The sequence below is a fragment of the Silurus meridionalis genome, chromosome 24, assembly GCF_014805685.1.
Source record: "Silurus meridionalis isolate SWU-2019-XX chromosome 24, ASM1480568v1, whole genome shotgun sequence".
NCBI classification, from domain to species: Eukaryota; Metazoa; Chordata; class Actinopteri; order Siluriformes; family Siluridae; genus Silurus; species Silurus meridionalis.
Genome location: NC_060907.1, coordinates 4124824 through 4139894, shown reverse-complemented (window position 1 = coordinate 4139894; position 15071 = coordinate 4124824). Strand labels below are relative to the sequence as shown.

Here is a 15071-nt window from a genome sequence, read left to right as displayed (position 1 = left end):
GCGATCAGCTGATTGGCGCATCACTTCCTGTTTGGTTCTCCCGGTGTGTCGGAGATCAGCTCGAGTGTCTCGAAGATTAACCGCAAATTCTGCGGCTTTTTCACATTCGGGTGAGTGTTTGCGCTGATTTGATTTCTCTTTACGCTTTAACACGAAAATGGTTTACAGTTTGTGATCAGGGGACTGTTTCTGAGAAACTTTCCTTGCTGAGCTGCTGAGTGTTTACTGCTGGGAGTGAAGAGGATTCACCTGAACTCTCAGCTCCACATTTACATTTATACATCAACCCAGTCCCTGTGACCGACATTACAATCCTCGAATGATCACCAAAGATCACACACAGGGACTAAACCGATCCTTTAGATCAAATGATGAATAGAAGTGAAGCGTCTCTTACTTAGAAAACCAACCATCGGCTTCCTGCTCCAGGACTGGGCGATGTGATCGTCATACCGCGATATTTCACCCGGTACATTAGGAACGTACACGATAGATTTGTACAAATAGATTTATTATAGATAAACATGGGTATAGTATTGAGGGTAGTATGGGTAAACATGGGTATAGTATTGATGGTAGTATGGGTAAACATGGTATAGTATTGATGGTAGTATGGGTAAACATGAGTATAGTATTGATGGTAGTATGGGTAAACATGGGTATAGTATTGATGGTAGTATGGGTAAACATGAGTATAGTATTGATGGTAGTATGGGTAAACATGGGTATAGTATTGATGGTAGTATGGGTAAACATGGGTATAGTATTGATGGTAGTATGGGTAAACATGGGTATAGTATTGATGGTAGTATGGGTAAACATGAGTATAGTATTGATGGTAGTATGGGTAAACATGGGTATAGTATTGATGGTAGTATGGGTAAACATGAGTATAGTATTGATGGTAGTATGGGTAAACATGGGTATAGTATTGATGGTAGTATGGGTAAACATGGGTATAGTATTGATGGTAGTATGGGTAAACATGGGTATAGTATTGATGGTAGTATGGGTAAACATGAGTATAGTATTGATGGTAGTATGGGTAAACATGAGTATAGTATTGATGGTAGTATGGGTAAACATGAGTATAGTATTGATGGTAGTATGGGTAAACATGAGTATAGTATTGATGGTAGTATGGGTAAACATGAGTATAGTATTGATGGTAGTATGGGTAAACATGAGTATAGTATTGATGGTAGTATGGGTAAACATGAGTATAGTATTGATGGTAGTATGGGTAAACATGAGTATAGTATTGATGGTAGTATGGGTAAACATGAGTATAGTATTGATGGTAGTATGGGTAAACATGAGTATAGTATTGATGGTAGTATGGGTAAACATGGGTATAGTATTGATGGTAGTATGGGTAAACATGGGTATAGTATTGATGGTAGTATGGGTAAACATGAGTATAGTATTGATGGTAGTATGGGTAAACATGAGTATAGTATTGATGGTAGTATGGGTAAACATGAGTATAGTATTGATGGTAGTATGGGTAAACATGGGTATAGTATTGATGGTAGTATGGGTAAACATGAGTATAGTATTGATGGTAGTATGGGTAAACATGAGTATAGTATTGATGGTAGTATGGGTAAACATGAGTATAGTATTGATGGTAGTATGGGTAAACATGGGTATAGTATTGATGGTAGTATGGGTAAACATGAGTATAGTATTGATGGTAGTATGGGTAAACATGAGTATAGTATTAATGGTAGTATGGGTAAACATGAGTATAGTATTGATGGTAGTATGGGTAAACATGAGTATAGTATTGATGGTAGTATGGGTAAACATGAGTATAGTATTGATGGTAGTATGGGTAAACATGAGTATAGTATTGATGGTAGTATGGGTAAACATGAGTATAGTATTGATGGTAGTATGGGTAAACATGAGTATAGTATTGATGGTAGTATGGGTAAACATGAGTATAGTATTGATGGTAGTATGGGTAAACATGAGTATAGTATTGATGGTAGTATGGGTAAACATGAGTATAGTATTGATGGTAGTATGGGTAAACATGAGTATAGTATTGATGGTAGTATGGGTAAACATGAGTATAGTATTGATGGTAGTATGGGTAAACATGAGTATAGTATTGATGGTAGTATGGGTAAACATGAGTATAGTATTGATGGTAGTATGGGTAAACATGAGTATAGTATTGATGGTAGTATGGGTAAACATGAGTATAGTATTGATGGTAGTATGGGTAAACATGAGTATAGTATTGATGGTAGTATGGGTAAACATGAGTATAGTATTGTGGGTAGTATGGGTAAACATGAGTATAGTATTGTGGGTAGTATGGGTAAACATGAGTATAGTATTGATGGTAGTATGGGTAAACATGAGTATAGTATTGATGGTAGTATGGGTAAACATGAGTATAGTATTGATGGTAGTATGGGTAAACATGAGTATAGTATTGTGGTAGTATGGGTAAACATGAGTATAGTATTGATGGTAGTATGGGTAAACATGAGTATAGTATTGATGGTGGTATGGGTAAACATGAGTATAGTATTGATGGTAGTATGGGTAAACATGAGTATAGTATTGATGGTAGTATGGGTAAACATGAGTATAGTATTGATGGTAGTATGGGTAAACATGAGTATAGTATTGATGGTAGTATGGGTAAACATGAGTATAGTATTGATGGTAGTATGGGTAAACATGAGTATAGTATTGATGGTAGTATGGGTAAACATGAGTATAGTATAGTATTGATGGTAGTATGGGTAAACATGAGTATAGTATTGATGGTAGTATGGGTAAACATGAGTATAGTATTGATGGTAGTATGGGTAAACATGAGTATAGTATTGATGGTAGTATGGGTAAACATGAGTATAGTATTAATGGTAGTATGGGTAAACATGAGTATAGTATTGATGGTAGTATGGGTAAACATGAGTATAGTATTGATGGTAGTATGGGTAAACATGAGTATAGTATAGTATTGATGGTAGTATGGGTAAACATGAGTATAGTATTGTGGGTAGTGTGGATAAATGAATATTATTTATGATGTAAATATATGAACATGGTATGTTTTTGTTTTGGTCTTTGGTAGGCCTTCGTACCCACGGGCTGTTCATGGACGCTTCGGAATGCGAGGAGGATTTGTGTAATGAGAGGACGGCACTCATGAGCACAGAGAGTCCCTGTGTGCAGCCGTATGACCAACGGCATGAGTCGGCCAGGGACCCTGACGCTCCCCGGGTAAGTGCCAACATACCCCCACCCCCAATACAAAAAAAAAAAAAAAAGTCACCAGAACATTGATGAAGTTGAGGTGCCTGTCAGAAAAAGTAAAGGTGTGTGTGTGTGTATGTGTTTTTTTTTTTTTTCTCAGCGTCGTCCCGTTAACTCCGAGCCGACGGACACGAGGCGAGTCTCCGGAAGCGAAGTGATACCGGATGGCGAGGAAGAAGAGGTGACGCTGAAGTACGGCGCGAAACACGTGATCATGCTCTTCATCCCTGTCACGCTTTGCATGCTGGTCGTCGTGGCGACCATCAAATCCGTCAGCTTCTACACAGAGAAAAACGGCCAGCGCTTGTATGCACTGAGAACTTCCATATCCAGTAATGTAGCTTCAGAAAGGCGTAGATATTTACACACACACACACACACACTTTTATTTCTTTTTGTCGTTGTTGTTCTCGAAAGGTTCTATACTCCTTTCGCCGAGGACCCGAACAAAGTGGGCGAGAGGTTACTGTCGTCGTTTCTCAACACCATCGTGATGATCAGCGTGATAGTGGTCATGACCATCTTCCTGGTCCTGCTGTATAAGTATCGCTGCTATAAGGTGAACCTCCTCCTCCCTCACTCACTGCTCCTCATGTCCCTCACAGATCATCATCATAATAATAACACCACTGACATCCGTAACCTGAACAGGGTTTTGAAATCTGATAAAATAATATCTGGATTTTAATTAAAAAATATTTTTTTTATATAAAATCCATAAACATCTGTGGAAAAACATCCTGTGTCATCATTTATTTGCTTGTTTTATATCTTTTTTAATGTATTTTATTTATTTACTTTTACATTTAATTATTTATTTTATATATTTATTTTATTTCTATTAATATTTTATTATAATTAATATTAAAAGATCATATTTTTACATTCATTTTTATATTATAATTTATTTATTTTAAATGTCATAATTGCAGACCTATAAATAGATACAAAAATATTTTAAATTAAATTATGTAAATTAATAAAACATTTTTTTTACAGATTTTATAAAAAGATTTAATTTTTTAATGTATTTATTAATATTTTTTTATTTGGTATATATTTAGTAAAAGCAAATACATTATGTATGTTTACGTAATTTTATATATATATTATATCCGATCCATGTAATCTGACTGTGTGTGTGTGTGTGTGTGTGTGTGTGTGTGTGTGTGTGTGTGTGTTTGTTCAGTTTATCCATGGCTGGCTGATGCTCTCCTCCCTGATGCTGCTCTTCTGGTTCAGCTACATGTATCTGGAGTGAGTGTCACAGAGCTCAGACGCTCTACAGGAGCGACTCGATATCGTGTGTATTTCAACGCCTCTCTAATGAGCCGTGGTTGCTTTTTATTTCCTTTCATTTTTTGTTTTTTGTTGTTAAACAAAATAGAGAAAAAAGAGGACAGAAGACCAGTGCACCTTCTCAATTTCATCTCCATCAGAACCTGACTTTACTAACACACTTGTGGCTCAGTGAATCTCCACAAAAATGCCCAGGAGGTCTGGTGAAACTTCTTCCCGGAAGAGTTGAGGTTATTATAGGAGTAAATGGAGACTAAATGTGGAACGCGATGATCAAAAAGAAGCAAATAGCAATCTTATGGTCAGGTGTCCACAAACTTTTGATCGTGTAGTGTGTGTGAAGCGCACAGACGTGTAAAGTCTGAGATCACTGGTCTGATCATGAGGTAAATAAAAAAGCATCACTGATCGTAGTGTTTCCCATCCATGTATCTCCACAGGGAGGTGTTCAGGACCTACAACTTGGCTATGGATTATCCGACTGTGGCCATAATGATCTGGAACTTCGGCGCTGTGGGGATGATCTGTATCCACTGGAAAGGGCCCCTGCAGCTGCAGCAGGCCTACCTCATCATGGTCAGCGCCCTCATGGCTCTCATCTTCATCAAATACCTGCCCGAGTGGTCTGCCTGGGTCATCCTGGCTGGCATCTCCATCTACGGTGAGAGCATGGAGTTGATTTTTATCGGGGTTTAGGGGTTCACGATTTAGTAAATGGATGTTGAGAGCCTCAGGGTTCGGTGATTGGATGCTGAGAACATTAGGGTTTAGTGATTGGATGCTGAGAACCTCAGGGTTCAGTGAGTGGTTGGATGCTGAGAACCTCAGGGTTCAATGAGTGGTTGGATGCTGAGAACCTCAGGGTTCAGTGAGTGGTTGGATGCTGAGAACCTCAGGGTTCAGTGAGTGGTTGGATGTTGAGAACCTCAGGGTTCAGTGATTGGAGGCTGAGAACCTTAGGGATCAGTGAGTGATTGGATGCTGAGAACCTCAGGGTTCAGTGAGTGGTTGGATGCTGAGAACCTCAGGGTTCAGTGAGTGATTGGATGCTGAGAACCTCAGGGTTCAGTGAGTGATTAGATGCTGAAAACCACAGGGTTCAGTGATTGGATGCTGAGAACCTCAGGGTTCAGTGAGTAATTGGATACTAAGAACCTCAGGGTTCAGTGAGTGATTGGATGCTGAGAACCTCAGGGTTCAGTGAGTGATTGGATGCTGAGAACTTTAGGGTTCAGTGAGTGATTGGATGCTGAGCACCTCAGGGTTCAGTGAGTGATTAGATGCTGAGAACCTCAGGGTTCAGTGATTGGATGTTGAGAACCTCAGGGTTCAGTGAGTGATTGGATGTTGAGAACCTTAGGGTTCAGTGAGTGATTAGATGCTGAGAACCTCAGGGTTCACTGAGTGAGTGGATGCTGAGAACCTCAGGGTTAAGTGATTGGATGCTTGATGTATCTCCACCTAATCCCACCACACTCCATGTGCCTTTATCATTTCTAGTATTTCTTTTCCTTCTTTATTGCTGTAGATCTGGTGGCTGTTCTGAGCCCTAAAGGTCCTCTGAGGATGTTGGTGGAGACGGCGCAGGAGAGGAACGAGCCCATCTTCCCCGCACTCATTTACTCCTGTGAGTCGACTCGCTGACACGTAACACACTCGCAACACACACCCTACGTACGCGACACTCTCACTAATCTGATCCTCAGGTGTCCACAAACTTTTGAATCTCTGTGAATAAAGAAGTGTGGAGCACTGGTTCTTTACATCTTCTTTATTGTGATTCTTCTTCTTTTCCTCAGCTGCTATGGTGTGGATGGTGGGAATGGCCAATCCGTCTCCGGCTGCCAACACTGGTGAGAGAGAGTGTGTGTGTGTGTGTGTGTGTGAGAGAGTGAGAGAGTGAGAGAGCGACGTAAAGCTCATTAATCCCGGGGTGCAGGGGGGAGCATTCATCTGGTGTAAATCAAAAACAAACCGAATAGATAAAAAAAAACATGTCATTAGGGGTTTGAGGGTACACGTATTTCGGTTCTGAGCACACGTGTACCAAATGCAATCCTTGTTTTACGTGTGTAACATAATATATTCATGAGGGAACTCAGATTTTAACTAAGTGCCGGACTGCACGTTTGTTTAGTGAGTCAGTAAATGACTCAGTAATTGTGTCAGGGAGGGAGTCAGTACATGAGCCAGTCAGTAGGTGAGTGTGTCAGGAAGTAATTCAGTAGGTGAGTGAGTGAGTCAGTAGGTGAGTGAGTGAGTCAGTAGGTGAGTGAGTCAGGGAGTGAGTCAGTAGGTGAGTGAGTGAGTCAGTGAGTCAGTAGGTAAGTCCCTGACTCCATAAAAAAATGGACGTTAATACGACGCAGCTACGCTTTTGGTGCTCATATGGACGCCATGTAACGTGATCGACGAGTGCACGTTTCACTTCCACTTTCTGTTTCCTCAGACGAGGAAGCGCCAGTCAGCGAGGACGGGGCGTCAGAGAGAGAAGGGGCGGAGTCTCGTGGCGTGCTGCCGCAGGGGCGGAGCAGGAGCCACTCTGCAGAAGAGGACCTGGAGGAAGACCGTATGTGTTTCTTTTTTTTTCCTGTGTTAGAGTGAAAATCATGGTGTATTAATAGCGTGTGTGTGTGTGTGTGTGTGTGTGTGTGTGTGTGTGTGTGTGTGTAGGGGGCGTGAAGCTTGGATTAGGAGACTTTATCTTTTACAGCGTCCTGGTGGGAAAAGCAGCAGCCACGGGTGGAGACTGGAACACTACACTCGCCTGCTTCGTAGCCATCCTGATTGTGAGTGACATCTAACACACTCGTATACAATCACACACACGTGTGCACGCTGTTCTAAACCTTGAATGCTCCTAGGGTCTGTGCTTGACTCTCCTGCTGCTGGCCATCTTCAAAAAAGCTCTCCCGGCTCTTCCTATCTCCATCACCTTTGGCCTGGTCTTCTACTTCTCCACCGACAACCTGGTGCAGCCGTTCATGGACACCCTGGCAGCTCATCAGTACTACATCTGATCCCCGAATCCTCCATCACCAACACCACCACGACACAACCTGCAAACAACCACAAAGCCTTCGATTTCACCCTCGTCCGTAAGCACGCCGGAGGCAGGCAGGACGTGCCGGGGATCTCCAGTACTGAGTAGTTATGGATCCGGATCCATCACAGCATACAACCGACCCTAGATCACGTGATGTTCACTGCAAAGCTGGATTGGCTTTTCAATAATCAAAGAGCTTTCTGACCGGGGTTTCACCTACCATTACTGCTTATTAATTACCCCATCCAACCCCTCCAACAACCACCACCCCAACCCCCCAAACAGCCCCTCCAACAACCCCACCAACAGCCCTTTCAACAAACTATCCAACAACTCTTCCAACAACCACCACCCCAACCCCCAAACAGCCCCTCCAGCAACCCCGTCAACAGCCCCTCCAACAACCACCACCCCAACCCCCAAACAGCCCCTCCAACAACCCCACCCACAGCCCTTCCAACAAACTATCCAACAACTCTTCCAACAAACACCACCCCAACCCTCCAAACAGCCCTCTAACAACCCCTTCAACAGCCCCTCCAACAACCCCACCAACAAACTATCCAACAACCACCACCCCAACCCCCAAACAGCCCCTCCAACAACCCCACCAACAGCCCTTCCAACAAACTATTCAACAACCTTTCCAATGACCGCTACCCCAACCCCCAAACAGCTTCTCCAACAACCCTCCAACAACCACCACCCCAACCCCCAAACAGCCCCTCCAACAAACTATTCAACAACCTTTCCAATGACCGCTACCGAACCCCTCTAACAACCCCTTCAACAGCTCCTCCAGCAACCACTACCCCAACCCCCAAACAGCTTCTCCAACAGCCCCTTCAATGACCACCACTCCAACCACATTCAGGTTTTCATGTTTATTTTTTCAATTATTATGAAATTAGAACTTTGTCCTCAACACGAAAAACGGTGAGATGAGCAAATGTTAGCATTCGTATCGATGCGGATGTCAAGGACAAAAAAAACTAAAAGATAAATAAGAACAAATATTTTATCCAGACCAAACCTGAGACTGAAATCACACTACAACCTACACTGCAGAAATCGCACTTCATCCCAGATGTGTTTAGTGGGGTTGGAGCTCTATAGTCAGATCATCTTCCACATCTTCCAACTCATGTACAGCAGATCTTCATGGAGCTCTCTTTGTGTTCAAGTTGAAGCGAAAATTTTATTACACTGCATCTAAAGACGTCCTGTACAATTGTGTGCCTCCAGCTTTGAGGTAACAGTTTGGACAAGAACCAAAAATGGCAGGAAAGTTCAGGTGTCCCAATACTTTCGGCCCAAATTATAAATGATTGTTCCCTCACCGGCTCGTCACGTGACCGGGAAACGTGATCCTCCGTCCTCTGACTCTGGAGTCTTCCTCCTTGAACGACGGATTCCATCACTATATTAAGAACTTTACGTTCTCTTGACGCAGGCGTGGTAACGTATACGCCGTAACCGATGAAGCGATGGTTAAAAAAAAAAAAACACGTGATTAAATGAAGGGGTCCAATCACCGACTTGTGAACGGAAGGAATATTTTAGATCCAATAAAAATTTTAAAAACATCTGAAACATCTTGATAACGTTTGCGGAATAAATATATGGAGACCCTGACGTTCCTGCATGTGCAGGAACGAAGTCTCTGCATTGGTTCGAATGTTACAGTTGATGGCTGAAGATTTGTTTGACTTGAATTTTTGACCAATCAGTAGTGAGCTTTTTATTTTATTCTAATTATTAAGCTTTTATTCCCCTCATCTTTGCACATTAAACGTGACCGGGACGATAAAGGAAGCGGTCCCTCGGCTTTGTCTCCCGAAGAAGAAGAAAAACATGTAGTGGTGTGTTTTGTAGCTTCCTGTGTAAAGATGTTTTTTTGTACCTTTGTGTAATAACGTGCGGAAGAATTAAGTAAATAAACACCTCGAAAAAATGAGAAATTATTAAAACAATAATAATAAATAAGCCTTGTCTGTCTTTGATGCAACATTTTAATGAAAAACAAAACAAACAAAAAAAGCACAAACAACTACAAGGTCAGTGGACACAAAGCGAACGAGTGGATCAGCAGCTTCACATGTCCTTCATCTTAACTCCGGTCCTCGAACTGCGATTTGTTCTTCAGCAGGAACGTGGCTAGAAACTCGATGGGGTTCGGAGGCCTTTGGGAAAGAAAGACAGAAGGAGAAAGACGTGTCAGTTGACGAGTACATCAGTGTTTGTGAATCTACAACTTCTGGATTTGACCCTATTTTAAAGTGTATTGTGTCTTTTACTGTCCTGTAGCAGGTCAGAACTTCATCTAAATCCTGCTGCAGCTTCATCAACTAAAAATCCCAAAGCCTTCCATTCAGGAGTTTTCCATTCAGTTCTTTTACAACTTTAAGAACAATAAAAGAGCTCAGTGACCAAACTAACAACCGTCTGAGTTCACAGATCAGCGCAGTTACAGACAAATAAACGGATCAGTGCAGTGACCGACGAATAATCACAGATCGGCGCAGTAACGAACGAATAATCACAGATCGGCACAGTTGCAGACGAATAATCACAGATCAGCGCAGTAACAGACGAATAATCACAGATCAGTGCAGTAACAGACGAATAATCACAGATCGGCACAGTTGCAGACGAATAATCACAGATCGGCACAGTTGCAGACGAATAATCACAGATCAGCACAGTTGCAGACGAATAATCACAGATCGGCGCAGTAGCAGGCGAATAATCACAGATCGGTGCAGTAACAGACGAATAATCACAGATCAGTGCAGTAACAGACGAATAATCACAGATCGGTGCAGTAGCAGACGAATAATCACAGATCGGTGCAGTAACAGACGAATAATCACAGATCGGCGCAGTAACAGGCGAATAATCACTGATCAGCGCAGTTGCAGGCGAATAATCACTGAACGGCGCAGTTGCAGGCGAATAATCACAGATCACACAGTTGCAGACGAATAATCACAGATCACACAGTTACACGAATAATCACTGAACAGCAGTTATACACGAATAATCACAAATCAGAGTGGCTACAAATAAATAATTACAGATCAGCACGTTTACAGACAACCAATCACAGATCACTATGTTTACCAACGACCAATCACAGATCCATGCACTTGCAGGTGACCAATCACTGATCACCGTTCTCCTCAGTGACTAATTACAGATCATCACAGTTACAAGAGACCAATGGTGACCAATCACAGATCAGCATGGCTACAGACAACCAATCACAGATCAGCATGGATACAGACAACCAATCACAGATTACCATGGATACAGACAACCAATCACAGATTACCATGGATACAGACGACCAATCACTGATCGCTGCTCCTCTTGGCAACCAGTAACTAATCAAATCTGTATTTAAAGATTGATTTATGATCATTATTTCCCGACTCCTCACTGCTTTATTTCCTCAGCGTAAACTGTGCGACGGTTAAGATGTTGGATAAAAATACCAGTATGAAAAAACAGTGCCTTTGCTCCCTAAAAACCCTACAATCACGTCCACGTTTCTGTACACATCTTCAGAAATCCTGCAAGAAACACGACTTTTTTGAATGTCCTAATTACCCTATGTCATCTGAAGACTAGAATTCAGCTCCCAAAAAAAAAAAAGAGAGAGAGAGCGAGGGAGCGCAGGTGTTTGATGGAGCTCACCGTTCCTTGGCGAGGACGGAGAGACCCTGCAGCAGGATGGGAACCACCGTCTGATCCAGGTACGCTCGCGTGGGGAGAGTCTGTAGCGTCTGGAGATCCACCTTCTGTTTGGGCACTTTGTCCACGTTGGCTTTCTCGCTCTCTACTATTCTCTGCACACACACACACACACACACACACACACACCCCCACATGAGCTCTAAGCTGTCCACAGCTGTCTATCGTGTAACTATGAAAAACTAAACACGTGTATTTTCAGCTCTGTACCTGGATGTTTTCCGTGAGCCCGTACTCCGCGTGGGGATTTTCCGCGATCTGAAGCACAAGAGTCAGAATAAGTGATTGGCACTTCCAAATCTTCCTTATTTTATAGTAACAAATTCAGTGGATTTAAAACGCCAAGCAAAAGAAATAAACTAAGTCCAGGATCCAGTGTTGTGGTGTCAAAGACGACGACAATATTCAGCGGAAATAAAGCCAGGCGGTACCATAGATGTACCAAAAACACAAGGTCTTCATATACCCTTTAGCTTTCCAAACATTCCTTTATCCACCATCATTATCTTCAGAAGTCCAAGTTCTTTCCAATAACGATGGCGGTGCTCATCATGGCACTTGGGTGGATTTGTTTATTAGGCAGCAAGTGAACATTTTATCCTCAAAGTTGATGTTCGAGGCAGGAAAAATGGGCGAGCGACAAATTGTGACGTCTAGACGTCTGGGTCAGGGCGTCTCCAACACTGCAGCTCTTGTGGAATGTTCCTGGTCTGCAGTGGTCAGTATCTATCAAAAGTGCTCCAAGGAAGGAACAGCGGTGAACCGGCGACTGGGGAGAGAAGTCTATTCCGTGTGGTCCGATCCAACAGACACATTGCTGGAGAAGATGCTGTTTTATGCTCGACTGATCAGAACCGGTTTAACAGCAACAAAGGGACCGACACAGAGGCGGGTGGTCATAATGTTATGGCTGATCAGTGTTTATACAGCAAAAAATATATATTCCACTCAGAAACACACAAGAATGAGAGAAGTTACAAAGTTACACATTTGAAAAAGAAATACTCACAGGAGTGTGTCCTTCCATGCTCTGATCTGCATCTGTGTGATCTAAAAAATAACAATTATTAGTATTATTATTATTAGTATTATTATATTAAGTTTATGGTCCTTTATATTTATTTCAATGTAAAGAAAAAAAAAATAACAGGTCCTGGAGAGTTTTATACACAACAATACCAAAATTCCTAATTTTTTGTGATACTCCTAATAATATGGTATTTATATATGAATAAGTATTTAATATTATGTAATTATTATCACACTGATATCATTAAAAGGCTAATTTAGCAACTAGCGGGTTTCAATGGGCTACATTAGCGCACTCGGCTAAAACGCTAACTTTGCTAACATAAGCATACATTTTTAAACCGGAAGTTAAGAAAAAAGTAAACGCAAACAATATTTGCCTAAATTAAATTTAAAAAAAGTTTGTTTGGGTTTTTTGTGTATAAACACCCTCCGAAATCGAGACCCCAACGCTCACCGTCCGCCATGTTTGTTGTTGGTTTCTACGCAAAACGGTGTGTCTTCGGGGCGTCGAAACAACGCGAGACTTCACGTCCTTTGCGCGCTACGGTGTAATCTCGCGAGATTTTACACCTCTCGGTTCGGTCGATCGGGCGCTTCGATTCGGAACTCTCGCGAGAGTTTCCATCCGTTGAAGAAAATCGAAGCTCTCGCGAGATTTTACTGTAAAACATTTAACATTCATTGCATTCATAGCATATATATATATATATATATATATATATATATATATATATATATATAAAGCCTAATAAGCACCAATTAGGCAGCTTTAAAATGACTGTGATACTCAGCTCCTTCTAGACATTTACTGGTGTGGTTACAAACATGGTGAGGTCAAGAGAATGGTCCAGGAAGACAAGAGAACAGGTGATTACTCTTCACAGGAAGGGCAATGGCTATAAGAAGATTGCAAAGATGTTAAACATACCAAGAGACACCATAGGAAGCATCATTCGCAAATTCAAGGCAAAGGGCACTGTTGAAAAGCTACCTGGTCGTGGCAGAAAGAAGATGCTGACTTCGACTGCTGTGCGCTACCTGAAGCGTAGAGTGGAGAAAAGTCCCCGTGTGACTGCTGAGGAACTGAGAAAAGATTTGTCAGATGTGGGTACTGAAGTTTCTGCTCAGACAATACGGCGCACCCTGCGTAATGAAGGCCTCCATGCCAGAACTCCCAGGCGCACCCCCTTGCTGTCCCCAAAGAATAAGAAGAGTCGACTGCAGTATGCCAAAAGTCATGTGGACAAACCACAGAAGTTTTGGGATAGTGTTCTGTGGACTGATGAAACAAAATTAGAACTGTTTGGGCCCATGGATCAACGCTATGTTTGGAGGAGGAAGAACAAGGCCTATGAAGAAAAGAACACCTTGCCTACTGTGAAGCATGGCGGGGGGTCAATCATGCTTTGGGGCTGTTTTGCTTCTGCAGGTACTGGGAAGCTTCAGCGTGTGCAAGGTACCATGAATTCTCTTCAGTACCAGGAGATATTGGATGACAATGTGATGCAGTCCGTCACAAACCTGAGGCTTGGAAGACGTTGGACCTTTCAACAGGACAATGATCCCAAGCATACCTCCAAGTCCACTAGAGCATGGTTGCAGATTAAAGGCTGGAACATTTTGAAGTGGCCATCGCAGTCACCAGACTTAAATCCGATTGAGAACCTCTGGTGGGACTTAAAGAAAGCAGTTGCAGTGCGCAAGCCTAAGAATGTGACTGAACTGGAGGCTTTTGCCCATGATGAATGGGCGAAGATACCCGTAGATCGCTGCAAGACACTTGTGTCAAGCTATGCTTCACGTTTAAAAGCTGTTATAACTGTAAAAGGATGTTGTACTAAGTACTAAGATTGAATGTCACTTGGGGGTTGAATAAAACTGATAATGATGTGAGCTCAGAAAAGACATTTGTGGTTATTTCATTATAAATGTTATGTTATATTTGTCTGACCTACACGTGCCTCTTTGATTTAATTGTAAGCAGGATGACTGAATGATCATAATCAATGTCAAACCGACCAAAACAATCAATTTCAGTGGGGGTTGAATAATTTTGAACACAACTGTATTCTTACATATTTGTCAGTGTGTATGTCAAACAGCCATAAAGCTTTTGATTCTCTTTAACATGAGTTTATATTTCTGTCCCTTCTCAAGCTTGGATTTGGTAAACAAATTCATTAAAATTAGAGGAGTTCTTCAGGGTTCCCTGTGTCTCCTTACTTGTTTCTTTTGACTGCACCAATACTTTCTTTCTTTCTTATTCCTTTCTTACTATTTCTGATCAACATCTCCAACAGATCCTGATTGGCAGTGAGCATATAAAAACCTTTAATAAAACTTCTGGTTTATATCTAAACCTTGATAAATGTGAACAGTTAGTCATTAAATCCTGCTCGTCTGTTTCTTTGTTTGGTGTTTCAGTTAAACCACAATACGTGGGTGTAGTTATATGTAAAGATGAGAAGATTCACATTTGAGCCAGTTGTTAAAAAGGCCAAAAGGAAATTTACAGAAGGATTATATATAATATTATATTATAATTCTCTCACTCATGCAAACATGTAACATTTCTAAAAAGAACACAAAGAGTGGTGCTTTTTCAGGGCAGAATTCAAACTCATTGTAAAATATTAGAAGTCATTGGAATATTCAG

General features: G+C 41.6%; 2 protein-coding genes across 2 annotated transcripts; one reads left to right on the top strand and one right to left on the bottom strand.

Moving 5' to 3' along the window:
- Positions 1-9613, top strand: psen2 (presenilin 2). Its single transcript, XM_046838045.1, has 11 exons — positions 1-110; positions 3101-3249; positions 3383-3588; positions 3700-3841; positions 4472-4539; positions 5022-5242; positions 6110-6208; positions 6381-6434; positions 7031-7150; positions 7255-7370; positions 7446-9613. The coding sequence occupies exons 2-11, from the start codon at positions 3124-3126 to the stop codon at positions 7599-7601; spliced, it is 1308 nt and encodes a 435-aa protein (XP_046694001.1). The 5' UTR covers positions 1-110; positions 3101-3123; the 3' UTR covers positions 7602-9613.
- An 8-nt stretch (positions 9614-9621) lies between these two features.
- dpy30 (dpy-30 histone methyltransferase complex regulatory subunit) lies at positions 9622-12985 on the bottom strand. The gene is made up of 5 exons (XM_046838162.1): positions 12870-12985; positions 12393-12433; positions 11594-11641; positions 11327-11478; positions 9622-9810 (listed from the first exon to the last, which is right to left on the bottom strand). The coding sequence occupies exons 1-5, from the start codon at positions 12877-12879 to the stop codon at positions 9738-9740; spliced, it is 324 nt and encodes a 107-aa protein (XP_046694118.1). The 5' UTR covers positions 12880-12985; the 3' UTR covers positions 9622-9737.
- Between the last annotated feature and the right edge of the window lie 2086 nt (positions 12986-15071).